We start from the raw sequence: 13,595 nt of genomic DNA on the forward strand, positions 1-13,595 counted from the left end.
CTTCATCAAAATTCAACTGTTTCATCTTCTACGCCTGAAGTATCTTGCTCATCTGTATCAACTGCTCTTCAACGCAAATTCATGGGTTTTGTAATTAGACTCATACAGTTACAGGACCCTTCTTAAATTTCACTATATGGGAGGACTTCCTAATGCAATTTGGTCCTCTCTCACTTTATTTTGTATATTAATTTTAATATATATAAGAGTTTGGTAAAATGTGATTGTCTTTCTTTTCATTAAATAAATGGTTAAAATATGCATCCTCCTTCTACTGCAAACCCCTTCATCAATAACTCATCCGTCCCCTACTGTCTATTCCAACATCTACTACCCATTCCCATCCATAAATCATATAACTTATATTTATTATGATGATAAATGTAATAAATTATTATAATTACAATAGAGACGAAAAAGATAAATTAAAAGATGTTTCTCGTGTAGTCTCTGAAGCACTCTGTTTAGATTTCTTTAAATTCAAAGTGTTCTAAATCTACTTCTTTTAAAGAAGAAGTAGAATTAAAATTTATACAAATAAATAAATCTGTAAATATAATATTAACTGATTCATGGCTATCAGGGAAATACTGAGGTAGAAGGTTGAGTAAATTATTATATCTCCTTTTCTTTCATAGAATGATATAGAGTAATTAACTATATACTCCCTCTGCCCACCCTTCCTCTACTACACATCCTCTACTACAACAGCCCCTTCTTCAGCAGCCCATTATGCCTCTACTACCCACCCTCCCTAAATAAGAATATGGTATTGCATTAGAAGATGATATTGCATTATTAAAAAAGGAAAGTGGATATATTTAGAAAATGTGAAATTTATGGTAATTAGATGAATTTTCACCTTCAAGTGTAGGTTAAATATACATATATCCACAAATGGACATATCTTTTATTTGCTAAAGGATTAGTCCCATGTCACATCCACCCAGTGATCCTATCTTCTTTCCTGTTACTTCTTCAACATCCCCACCCCCAACAACCCCCTTCTTCACAAATGGCTGCAACACCCATCACGTGACCACCTCTGAAAAATTTCGAGATGAGTTTTTCAGTGAATAAATTTATTCACAACCAAAGAAATGAATGGTTTATTGTTAATTACAGCAGAAGTAGAAAGGGAGAAAACATGGATATACATCGCTGTCGCTTTGTGGATTACACGCCGCATACTATAACCGCTACCGCGTTTTCTCACGTTTCGTCGTTGTCGAAAACGACCAGTAATGACTTGAGACTCGCCGTGGGAAGAAGCAACGGAGACATCGAAATATGGAATCCAAAGTACAACTGGACCCACGAATTGACATTACCAGGAGCTCGCGGGAGAACCGTCGAGGGCTTGTGCTGGAGCGTTGTGGACAACGAAACTCCTCGTTTGTTTTCCGTGGGAGGTTCGACATACATCACCGAATGGGACTTGGCTACGGGAAAGCCTATGACCAACTACGACTGTAACGCAGGGATTATCTGGTCCATGGCCATAAATTCCAAGCAAGACAAGCTAGCAGTTGGATGTGACGATGGTTCTGTTGTCATTGTAGACATTTCTGGAGGTCTTGGCTCTTTGGAGCATGATTTGATCTGCCAAAGACAAGACGCAAGAATCTTGAGCATAGAATGGTACGCCAATGAAGTTCTTGTAGGAGGCTGTGCCGATGGAAGAATAAGATCGTGGAGCGCCAGCGGAGAGACAAAGGGTAGAATATTAGCCACCATGAGAGTGGATAAGTCTAAGACAGAAAGTACCTTGGTTTGGGCCATCTCCATCTTACCAAACAAGAAACAAATTGTTAGTGGAGACTCTACTGGATCAGTGAAGTTCTGGGACTTGGAGCACTTCTCGTTGTTGCAGAGCTTTAAAGTACACGATGCTGATGTCTTGAGCATCGCTCACGATGTCAACGAAGAGAAGATTTTCACTGCTGGTGTAGACAGAAAGATCCACCAGTTTAACCTCATCACATCAAAAGCATCCTCGCTGTCTAAGTGGGTTCACAGTTTTAATAGATTATTGCATTCCAATGATATCCGCTCCATGTCGATTTTCGAGAGCAAAGGATACAACTTCTTGGTTAGTGGTGGTGTCGAAAGATCCATCGTTATCCAATCAGTCCAGCATTTCCAAGACGGCAAGTACAAGAAGCTTTTAATTAACCAGCAGAAGTCCAATGTGGTTGTGAATCAGAATAAGAAGTTAATAGCATTATGGCAAGACCAGTCTGTGAAGATATGGAAAATACAGCAAGAAGATAGCAAGCATAAGCTCGTTTCTAAGCTTAACTTGGCTGACGACGAGAACATAACCAGCATTGATATCAATGAAAGTGGAGATTTACTTGTAGTTGCCAGATTAACTTCTGTCAGAGTATTCAAGTTGGAGGAGAGTGATAAGGGCAAGATAAAGGTGGTCAAGTTCAGAGATGAAGAATTCGACTCCTTGATTGAAGGAGCTAAGCAAGTGAAGTTCTACGGCAACTCCAAATTCCTTATTTTAACACCTAATGAAGAAATCTACAAATTCAATATTGATACTGATAACAGCAGAATTTCCTTGGATGATGAGATCGAGACTATTGACTCCTCCAAGAAGGGCAGATTGCAGTATTCTGGTTGCATTAATAACTGGACTGTCTCTCCTAATCTGGAGACGTTGGTTCTTTCCAGGTTCAATGGCTCTATCGAAGCATATCCATTGCAAGACGATCAAAGTGAAGAACCATACTTGGTCACCAAGTTGTCTTCCTACCCACATTTATTACAGTTCTCCGGTGATAACAAGGTAGTCATAGTGACGGAAGATAACAAGCTCTACGAATTCCATATTGAAAAAAGTAACAGTCATGGTAACAACACCTTGTTGACCTCATGGTCCAAGAGAAATAGTGAGTTCTTGCCTCAGCAGTTCTTGTCTCTTGATGATAAACCTCAAGGGCTTTTCATCAAGGACAGCAAGGTTTGGGTATACGGATCGACTTGGTTGTCTTTCTTCGACTTGTCTGTGAACATACCCATCAACAAACAATTCAAGAATACCTCCAATTCGAAAAAGAGAAACAGAGACGGCTTGACGATCAACGAGGACATTGCTGAGGAGGAAGACGTTGACGGAAACCTCGATATTCTCGATGAAAGTGCCGAAATTTTGGAGCTTTCGTTGAAGCAGAGCCAGATTGACCGGTTGAGACAAAAGATTCAAGATGACGAGTCCGCCACAAGCAACGGTGACAGCAAGAGACCATTCTGGTTAACAACCAAGTATAGACCTATCGTAAAGGTTGAAGTTCTTGGAGATGAAGACATTGTCTTGATAGAAAGACCTCAGTTCTCTCTTCCAAGCACTCCGGCCTTCAACTTGCCTAAGTTGAAGATCTGAAGATCCTATCTACATTCATTGCATCATCCCTGTACATCATAACAACTACATCTTCCTCGTTTCATACATCTCTATACTGTATCTTTAGCATTTCATGACATATATCTGTTAATAAGTATATATTTCATTTATATTTAATATGAGAGACATCCATAATACTATCCGTACCATTATATGTGTTTCTCAGCCGTTTCTTTTCATCCTTTCCACTCTCTAGTTGATCTGGGGCACAACTCTGGCTCCTTGGAAGAAAACTCTGGCAGCAGCACCTTGTCCCATTAAGCATTTCAGAGGGTTTCCGTTCTTATCCTTGTCCTCTCCCTTCAAACCCCAGCCTTTCTTTCCACCAAACTCCTGTTGGTACTTGGAGTCGTAGATCTCTTTGTAGGTATGGTGGGGCTCGAAACTCTGGATATAGGTTCCGTCTTTTGGATCTTTCATGTACTCGTAGAATATGACCAAGTGTCTTTTGATCTCCTCTTGAATTCTAGCTGGTAACCCTTCGGGAGCTTCATTTCCCGCGTACAACAAGTAATCGGCCAAACCTTCAATCAACAACTGGACAAAATACGAGGAATCTCTCCAATATCTGTGGTCATTGTCGTAGTCTCTGTCATAGAAGAAGACTCCTCTGTTAATACCGGCCTCGGCCAATTCGTCAGCGATTTTCTTCCATTTCTGATCTTTGGTAATAGCAAACAAATGGGCAGCAGCAGACAATGTTGTTCCAACGTTATATGTCCATTTGGTATCGTTAATTTCAGTAGAAGTGTCTTGGACACCGTCCTTGATCAACTTGTCACCAGGATCCTGTAACACTTTGATCTGCCAGTCGATACATTTGGCTGCAAAATCAACGTAGTAACTGGCTTCTCCCGGGATGAACTTGGAGATTTGCAAGCATGCCTTGGCGACTTCCGCCGTGGTACATGAGTTCAAATAGTGGTTACTGATGTGCCAGCACATACCTCCTTTGGTAGCAGCATTAGGGTTATCGTTCCAGCCTCCCATTAAGAAGCGTACAAGCTCTCTTCCCTGGTCCAAATATTTCTTGTCGCCCGTGACTTCGTAGGCAGTCAACATGGCACTAGCCACCTGGGCATCGTCATCGTAGTAGATATCCTTATCGTTACCCGAGTTCTCGGCGGCAGAGTAACCCTTTAGATGGTTATTCTTATACTTCTGGAAAAGATCGATAGCAGGAGCCACTAACGGTTTCAATTCGGGGTAAATCCTGGCTCCGTCCACTATGGCTTGTGAAGCCACGGACACTGGCCAAACTACGAACCGCTCGTCATTCTTACCCACATAAGTGCCTTTCCGTGGGTTGAAATACGTTAACCACATGTTACGCACAACGGTATAACCCTCGAGATTGGGGTTGGTAAGTGTCATTTTCACGGCTATTTGGTGTCAAAACAAAATTCGCTCGAGGAGTCCACTTCAAAACACCGTCTCTACCCAGCTATATATACCAATTTCACTGGTAACCACTGATAACGAGATTGCTATGGGAGAAACCATTCTTCAAATGAAATTTGTATTGTATAATCTGGTGCTGCATATAACCCACCCCCTTCTTTTCCGGCCGATTGGTGATGACCTCCATGCGGCCGGATCACGTGACCTGAACAACGTTGTGTAATTGATGAATGATGATTTGGCGCAGTAGTGCATATGCAAGTTTGACGCATTTTCCGGTGTCGGTTAGTAGCTGTTTAGTTGCTGTTAATAATCCGATTAGATTAGGCAAGTGGGCTGTGAAAGGTGGGTGAGGAATGGAGGTAGTGGTGGGTGAAGGAGTTATGAGTAAAGGTAGTTGTGGGTATTCAATTGGCAGAGGAATAGGGTATGTCAGGTTTGTGGTTTACGGTTTGCGGTTTATGATTTATGGTTTATGGTTTACGCTAGGTTTAGCTGGCACTAGCTATCTACAACAGTCTCTAGTCTCAACTCTCCATTCGATTAATTGTGTATTAGGGAGAAAATGATAAGTATATACTAGTCGGTGGGCGAACAATATTGCATGACTGGTGAGTCTATAAGACGGCCGGGGATTCTTCTAAAAAATGCATGGTAAGGAATAAATCTAGATTAGAATTGAAGTGCTATGGGGTTCTCAGTGTCGATGTTTTTCAGTAGCCACGGGTCGCTTAATTCTTGGCGTCCAATGGCTTCTTGACAATGTACAACATCATTGGGGTAAACAACTTCTGCTTACCACCAGCAACCAAGTTGACAGCAGCGTCTTCCAAAGCATAGGTGACTTGCTTGGTTCCCTTAGGAGCCAAACCCAACTTCTCCAAAATACCACAAGCTTCGGTGGTGATGAAACGACCGATTCTGGATGTTCTGAATACAGTGAAGTAGTCTCCGAAGGTTTGACAGTATTGCATCTCTCCACTCAATGGATAGTACCATGGGATCTCGTCGTCCTTGTCGGCCAAGTCAGCCTGGTACTCGATCTCGAAACCGACGTTCTTAAGAGCCTGCTCTGCGACTTCTCTCTTGTACATCTTGGCAATACCGTCACCAACCTCGATACCGTAGGCAATCTTACGGTGCTCCTCGTTGGTTTCGTCGTACTTGTCAGTCATAACCCACTCGTAGACACCGAAGGTTCCACCTGGCTTCAAGACCTTGTAGATTTCGGAGTAGACACCCTCCAACACTGGAGCATGGACAGTGGCCTCAATAGCGTAGACAGCGTCGAACGATTCTGGCTCGAAGTCCATTTGCATAAAGTCTCCCTTGACGTAGGACAACTTGTGGTCCAACTTGTACTTCTTGGCGTAGTGGTTAGCTCTTTCGATTTGGTAATCGTTGTTGTTTAATCCGACAATTTCACAATCGGTGAAACGACAGATTTCTCTACCTGGTCCACCAACACCACAACCAACATCCAAAACTCTCATGTTCTCTGTGATGTTCATCTTGTGGGCCAAGAAGTGCTCGTGTCTGGCAGTGGCTTGTCTGAAGGCTTCACCCTTGTAGTATCTGGAGAAGTGGAAAGAAGAACCCCAACCGTACTCGTAGAAGTCGGTGACCAAGTTGTAGTAGTGGTGTGTCAATTGAGAGTAGTCTCCCTTTCTCTTCTCCTCATCGTCATCGGTGACACCACCGTCCCAGTGCTTGAAGTAGCCTTCAGTGGCAACGGAAGAGGCATCCTTGGCCTTGGCCATCAAGGCTGAAATACCGGATTTCTTGTAGGAGTCTCCGTGCAAGGCCTTGGTGAAGTTGGCATCTCTTTCGAAGTTCTTTTCGTTCAATGGGATTTGCTCTGGCATTTTTGTTGAAACGTTACTGTGCTTGTTCAAACTGGAGGAAATATTATTGTGACGTTAGAATGTTGAATCTAACGAGAGCAATGGTATTGTGGATTGATATGTTCTACAAGTACAAGCTTTGTTAATGACGAGACTGAAACAAATATAAATAATTAAAAAAAAAAACGACTGTGAAATTTTCACGGATCTGCTCGCTATTTAAACCACCGGGAAACAACGTCCATTGAAGACGTCGCTTAACTATTGCAATGTAGACACAACACACACCAAGGAAAAGGGTAAACAGTTATACGAACAGAGGAAGTGAAAAATTTTTGGATGCAGTACACGCGTTTGTGTCAGGATCGTTCCCGTCGTTCAGTCGGCATTTCGTATCGTCGTTTAGTTGGACGAGGAAGCATTTGAGAGTGAGTGAGTGAGTGAGTGAGTGAATGTCGTCGTATCGTCGTATAGGTTCCTTGGAGTGTATGTGATGAGTGAGAGGGTCCTGTGTGGATGTGTGATTTTCTATCGTACAGTAGTGTATGCAGAGAGAGGGAGAGATAGCAGACAGACATTTATTAAGATGTGATGTTGTGGTGTATGTATGTGTTGTATGTGTTGTTGTATGTGTTGTATGTGTTGTTGTATGTGTTAGTAGATATGTTGTATCTATTGGGGGTGTAGTATGTGTTACTCTGTATGTGTTACTATATGTTATATGTGTAGTGGGAGTAGTATCTGTCAGTATATGTTGTTTGTGTCAGTATATTGTATATGTTGTAGTATATGTAGTAGCTTCATCTAAGCTATGATCTTGATCTTTAATACAGGACATACATACATACATACATACAGGGGAATTATACCAGATCACTAGTTACAATATCCCAGTAATAGGGATACGGGATGCATTGATTATCAATAAATATGGGCTATTTTGTGGAGTAACATGCACTGATGGATCCAATTTACTCCTTGGTTCCAAAAAGTCTCAGTACCCGTGAAGAATCATGTGCACATCTTTATAACAGAAGAAAATAAGAAATATGGTGTTATTTGGCAGTTGAATAATTTTTCACTGCTCATCATTATGTTGATTGAATAGATATTGTGATTATAAATTGTTATAATAAAAGAAAAACCTACTGTGAACTATGACCTGACAAAGAGACCAAAGAATGCTCAATCGTATTCCAGAAAATGGCCAATTTAGCTTTCATGGAAAGTTGCAAAGGTCGCCATTTCCCGGCTCGGATCCTTCGAGCTAAAACTTCAAAAACTCCACAAATATACCGTTACCTCCTCGTTCATCTGACATTTGGTAGATCCTCAACATGTGACGACCCCTGCAGCATGTACCATGGAACGACGCTTCATACAACCCTTCCCACAAAATATTCGTTTATCGTATAGAACCCTCTACCCCCTACACCTGTGACGTAATTTTCATTACAAACGCTGCAATTTGTTATCAGAGCAGCCCATATTGTACTGGGCGAAGTAATTCAGCGATTGCAATTCCAATTCCAGCTCCAGTTCATTTTCTGGCCCCATATAAATGCTAATTCTTGTGGGGAATGAGATCAACGCCGATCTACCAGGATACATGGGAACGACAAGCCACCGTTTACAACTTCTAAAAATTTGCAGCAATCAACCTTATTTCTGCCAGGGAGGGTCCCTTTAACTGATACTCTCATAGGAGTATTTCTACTCGAAACGAATGGTGTGTTTGTGAATTGAATAATTGAATAAGCCAAGAGTGGTGAAGCTTCCCCATGGCAAGATTCTTGAAGAGATGGGGATTATTCGTAAGTTATTGAGATCCTCAATTATCATACATCTTGAAAATTGCACGCTTATCTACTTGATCGTCTTTTCTATTTTCTGAAAACTTTGGCTTAAACTTGTAAAATTTTAAAAGTCATAAATTGTAGTAGCACTTAAACTCACCAGTCTCTTCATTAGCCTTATCATCACACTTGAGTTGCTGCACCATATTTTTATCTAAAGCAATATTAAACCTTCTTCCGTAAATGTTCGTAAAATTTCCTGCAGTGGCAAGGATTTTTCGAATTTTGGCACCTACATATAAAATTTCTTACGGAATCTCTTCTTCTAGTTGAGAGATTATTTTTACATGCAATCGGGCGGTTGGTGTAGTGGTTAACATATTTGCCTTCCAAGCAGGTGACACGGGTTCGATTCCCGTACCGCTCATTTTTTTGAATTGTCTTTGCTTTTCAGTGTTTTATCTATATTTTAGGTAATTGATATGGAAAGATCCCAAAGTGAACGTCCTCATTTTTTTGAATTGATGAGGCAGCCTTCATGGTCTCTACTTTTCGGAGGTCTTCTGGATCTTTGATTGCCTTCAATATATTGAATAGGGTTTGAGAGACGCCCCATTGGTGAACGCGTAGCAAATAAAGTCCAAAACTCGTAACAATCCAATGCAGTGCCAGAAAGTATTAGGTTAAGTGACACTGCTAATTCTTCATCAAGACTCCCACGTCCAGTCAGACATACCTCCCATAGAAAAAGGTTGCAACAATGAACAATGATTGCAAAAACTCTCAAATATACAGGACATTCTTACAGTGTGATAGCTTACCGTTGCAGCATACTGTTGGAGACTATTAGAGAACCTACTACATTACGAATTAGTAGCATGTACATAGTTATCAACTTTCCTATTAACATTTGGACACCGGAATGATGCAATTTCAATGTTATAGTCTACTTTCAATTATCTATCTCACTGGCTCCTAAGAAGTACCGCTTCTTGTACCTTGTCACCACCTCTCTTAGATTAACCTCGCGCTCTACAGTATATTTACAAGTTCATATCTCTGTACTATGTACTACTTTGTTTTATCCACATTAATATCTTTCAGTAGGCCCGAAAACCACCTCTTCACCACTTCATCACTTTCATCATTTCATCCATCATTTCATCCATCACGTCCACCTCTTCACCTCTTCACCTCTTCCACCTCGTCACCACCATCACTACACACAGGAAATTGTCATCCTCTTCCTCCTCCTCCACTTAAACCCCATATGCACTCCACGCGAATCAGTAAACAAAAACATTAAAAATCCACGAATTCACGCTGTTTAAACAACGAAGTGATGATAGAAAGTACAAGTTATTAGGTACTGGAGAAGAGTGGAATCTCGTGAAAGTAAGTCTAACTACTACAATGAGTGCACCGAAACCGACTCTCGCTTCAATTAAGCGAATAACATCGGCAGAAGAGCTTAAAACCGCGATGTCTCATGTGTTCCAAGACGCCCAGCTCTCACTTTCAGGACACAGAAAGTTGGTGATTGTGTTGAAGAATATCTTCAACAAGTCCATTGAACTCGGAAACGAAGAGTACTTTGCTATGTACTTCACCAAGCTTGTGAATAAAATCCTTCCGTTGAAAAAAGGAGAAAAAGTGGCCGATAGAATCGCCAAGTTCTGTCTGGCGTTTGTTGCTAGTTTAACAAGAGACGAGTTGAACCGGAAACAGGAGCTTGAGGAGGAAAAACAAGCAAAGAAGGGTCCAAACAACAACAGCGATGAAGAGGATGAAGATGACGAGACGTCTAAAATTTCTGGAAAAGAACAGGCTGAAGACGATGACGAAGAAGAAGATGAAGAGGATACTTATACCTCTCTTTTCGTGAAATATCTCATACACCACCTTCTTCGAGGAATAGAAGCTCGTGACAAGTCTGTCCGCTACAGAGTAGTTCAGCTTTTGGCATATCTTGTCCATTACATAGGAGAAATCGACAGAGAATTGTTCGAAGCTTTGTACACTTCCTTGATGAAGCGACTCACAGACAAGGAACCAATTGTAAGAATACAGGCAATAGTGGCAATAAGTCGTTTCCAAGAATTCAATTTGGACGGATTCGAGTACACAAACTACACAAAGATCGGATCAGAGCATGTACGGGAACAATTAATAGAATCGCTTGAAACAGATGAGAATGCAGAAGTTCGCAGAGCCGCACTTTTGAACTTGGCTAAGGACCAGAAGTCCATCGCAAGCATAATAGAAAGAGCCAGTGATACCAACAGTATCAACAGAAGACTTGTGTTTTCTAGGATTATTCGTGAAATTGGAGGTATGAGCAATCTTGATTTTGAATATCGTGAATTTCTCTTAAAGTGGGGTTTAAATGACAGAGATGAAAGTGTTCAAAAAGCGGCTGTAAAGATGCTCACAAATGTATGGTACGACTCAGAGGATAAAGATTTGCTTAATTTAGTATCTAGGCTCAGGGTAACAGAGAGTAAAATTGCTGAATCAGCTGTTTCTGAGTTCTACAAGGCAAAGCCAGAGTATTTGGCGACAGTAAATGTGGATGAGGCTTACTGGAAAGAATTAAATGTTGATAGAGCCTTCTTGCTCAGAACATTCTACGACCATTGCAACGAAAATAATCTTTATGACTTAATTGATGCCAATTTTCCAGAATCAATTGAACTTGCAAATACACTTGAGAAGTACTTGCGTTTAAGAATCGATCATTTTTATACGGACAACGACACAGCAAAAGCCTATGAAGCTTATAATGAACAGCTAGAGATTAAGAACGATGAGACCTTTGTTCTTGAAAATCAGATAATCCGAATTAATTTAGAAGCAGAAGCAGCAACCAAGAACTTAAATTCGGCCAGGGAGAACATAGAGTACTATGAACAGGCACTTGAAATCATAAGAAAACGTATTGCCAATTTAAGTGCAGGGGACCAGTCCTCCGATGAGTTTAGACAAGACGAAGTTAGTGAACAAATCTTTAAGGAAATTGCAGAATTAACCGTTGAACAGTTAAAGGAGAAAATTGCCGAGTTAAACGAGACTATAGAAGGAGCGAGGGTAGAACAAACACAGCTTTCAGAGGCAATCTACGATTTTGAAGTAAGGCATAAACAACTCCATGAAAGGTATATGGAAGTGCGTATCGAAGAAGAGCAAATTGAAGCAGGTTTCACGGAAAGAGATGAGAGTTATGAGAGTCAACTTACAGACCTTGAGTTTATCATTGAACAATTATTGCTTATTGCCAAAGAGTTTGATTTCAGTGACGAAATAGGTAGGCGAAAAATGCTTCAGATAATTAGGAAATCATTGACTGAAGACAAACTCAGTAAGAAATTGACCTCTGTGGCGTTGAAAGTTTTAAGAAAGATATCGATCAACGAAAAGGATTTCATCACAATGAGTACTGAAATAATTACAGATATTAGAGATTCATATGAAACAGAGGATGAAACATTCCATTCTGCCATTTCAGGATTTGGCGAAGACGGTGACGAAGAAGAAGATGACGACGACGATGAAGAAGAAGATGTAGATGGACTGTCGAAGAAACGAAAGGTACAGCCAAAGTTGCCTCCTGATGAAATTGTCGTTCGTTGTTTGACAATCACACAGTACGTGTTGGAGTTGGTGGAGGAACCTTTAGAGTCTCATGTTTCCCTTGGCTCTATCTACTCTGGTTTGGTGAATTATGCCATTAACTGCAAGGACAAATATACCCTACACTTACTTGGTTTAAATTGTTTGGGTCTCTTTGCCTTGATTGATAAGTCAACTGCCAGAGATGCAATTGCTACACTTTATTACGAAATGAGACAGTCTGGTGAAGAAGTAAGAATCATCGGAATGAAGGCAGTTGTGGACATCCTCTCCAATTACGGAACTTCCATTATTGCACCCAACGTCTTATTTATGTATGCCAGACTATTCTACAAGTCGCTTACATCTTTCAAGATGCCCAAGCTACAATGTGTCGTCGCTGAAGGGTTATGCAAGCTCTTTTTGGCGGATATTTTCAACAACAGCAAGCAACCCACTGACGATAATGAAGATACCACTGAATATGAGAGTGAGAAGCAGCTTTTTGAAGCGCTCATTCTTAGTTACTTCCACCCTTTGACTCAAGCCAACGAGGAGTTGCGTCAAGTGCTAGCCTTCTGTATCCCAGTCTATTCCTTCAGTCACCCACAACATCAATTAAGATTGGCTTCGGTCAGTGGAGACTGCATTTACCGTATGTTCAATGATCAAAGTGAGTTTGTTAAACATCAGAGTAGGTTGTTGCCTCTGACCGTAGTTCAGCAACTTATTCATTGGTGTGACCCAAATAATTTAGTCAACTTGACACAATTTGATATCAAACAGCAGACCTCTCACATCTGGCAATCCGTGTACTTACTTCAAGCCGTAGAACAGGATACTCCAAGGCTGGTAAAGAGAGCAATCATAAACAACTTGAATAAGTTTTATCTCACTGAAGAATTGGAGAGTAAGGTCCTTCAAGGGTTATTGGATGCCATAGAAGGAACAAGAAAATGTATCGAAGACAATTCTAATGATCCTGAGTACACTCTTGATAAGCTAAATGTCAAAAACTTCGATTCCTTTGAAGCTACAGTGAAAGAGTTACTTGAAATCTCATTGGCAAGGGAGAAAGAAGCTGAAGAAAAAAATCATAGATCGCGATCAAACTCTATATTGGTTGACTTAGCAGACAAAGAGGATAGCTTTGTTAGTGCAAGAGGCGATGATGAGAAAGAAGATATTGACATCAAATTAGAGAATGATGACGACAATGTTAATGAGGATGAAGAAAAAGATGCCTTAGATGCTGGCGCCGTTAGCGAAGATTCCAAAGACAACATTAAACCAAATGATGAGAACGAAGACGACGAAGACGACGAAGACGACGAAGACGACGAAGACGATGACGAGGAACAGAGTGAAGTCAAGGATGACGAAGTCGACGCTAGGCAAAAGGAAATTAACGAATCATTGCAAAAGATAGACGATCTCTTGGACCAAGAAGACGAAGTCGAGTATGATATCAGCGAAGAAGAGTAATATGTATGATTATTATTGTTATAGAGTTAATGCTAATGTACACAT

The 13,595-nt window shown here is 40.8% G+C and overlaps 4 protein-coding genes and 1 non-coding gene across 5 annotated transcripts; 3 read left to right on the top strand and 2 right to left on the bottom strand. All coding sequences in view use genetic code 12, as the record gives it.

Moving 5' to 3' along the window:
• The first annotated feature begins 1,113 nt into the window (after positions 1 to 1,113).
• Positions 1,114 to 3,541, top strand: UTP4 (Utp4p). The gene has a single exon (XM_064917602.1). The coding sequence runs from the start codon at positions 1,148 to 1,150 to the stop codon at positions 3,392 to 3,394; it is 2,247 nt and encodes a 748-aa protein (XP_064773222.1). The 5' UTR covers positions 1,114 to 1,147; the 3' UTR covers positions 3,395 to 3,541.
• RJT20DRAFT_129844 (uncharacterized protein) lies at positions 3,542 to 4,898 on the bottom strand. Its single transcript, XM_064917603.1, has one exon. The coding sequence runs from the start codon at positions 4,787 to 4,789 to the stop codon at positions 3,608 to 3,610; it is 1,182 nt and encodes a 393-aa protein (XP_064773223.1). The 5' UTR covers positions 4,790 to 4,898; the 3' UTR covers positions 3,542 to 3,607.
• Positions 4,899 to 5,466: 568 nt separating this feature from the next.
• Positions 5,467 to 6,943, bottom strand: ERG6 (sterol 24-C-methyltransferase). The gene has a single exon (XM_064920635.1). It carries the CDS (start codon positions 6,679 to 6,681, stop codon positions 5,548 to 5,550), a length of 1,134 nt encoding a protein of 377 aa, XP_064773224.1. The 5' UTR covers positions 6,682 to 6,943; the 3' UTR covers positions 5,467 to 5,547.
• Positions 6,944 to 8,811: 1,868 nt separating this feature from the next.
• RJT20DRAFT_t107 lies at positions 8,812 to 8,883 on the top strand. Its single transcript has one exon. It is a non-coding gene; the product is annotated as a tRNA-Gly (tRNA).
• A 986-nt stretch (positions 8,884 to 9,869) lies between these two features.
• YCG1 (condensin subunit) lies at positions 9,870 to 13,550 on the top strand (the record flags this gene model as incomplete). Its single annotated transcript, XM_064921722.1, has 3 exons — positions 9,870 to 11,273; positions 11,526 to 13,283; positions 13,368 to 13,550. The coding sequence occupies 3 exons, from the start codon at positions 9,870 to 9,872 to the stop codon at positions 13,548 to 13,550; spliced, it is 3,345 nt and encodes a 1,114-aa protein (XP_064773225.1).
• Between the last annotated feature and the right edge of the window lie 45 nt (positions 13,551 to 13,595).

Source organism: Scheffersomyces xylosifermentans, assembly GCF_036884685.1.
Source record: "Scheffersomyces xylosifermentans strain CBS 12540 chromosome Unknown RJT20scaffold_6, whole genome shotgun sequence".
Classification (NCBI taxonomy): Eukaryota; Fungi; Ascomycota; class Pichiomycetes; order Serinales; family Debaryomycetaceae; genus Scheffersomyces; species Scheffersomyces xylosifermentans.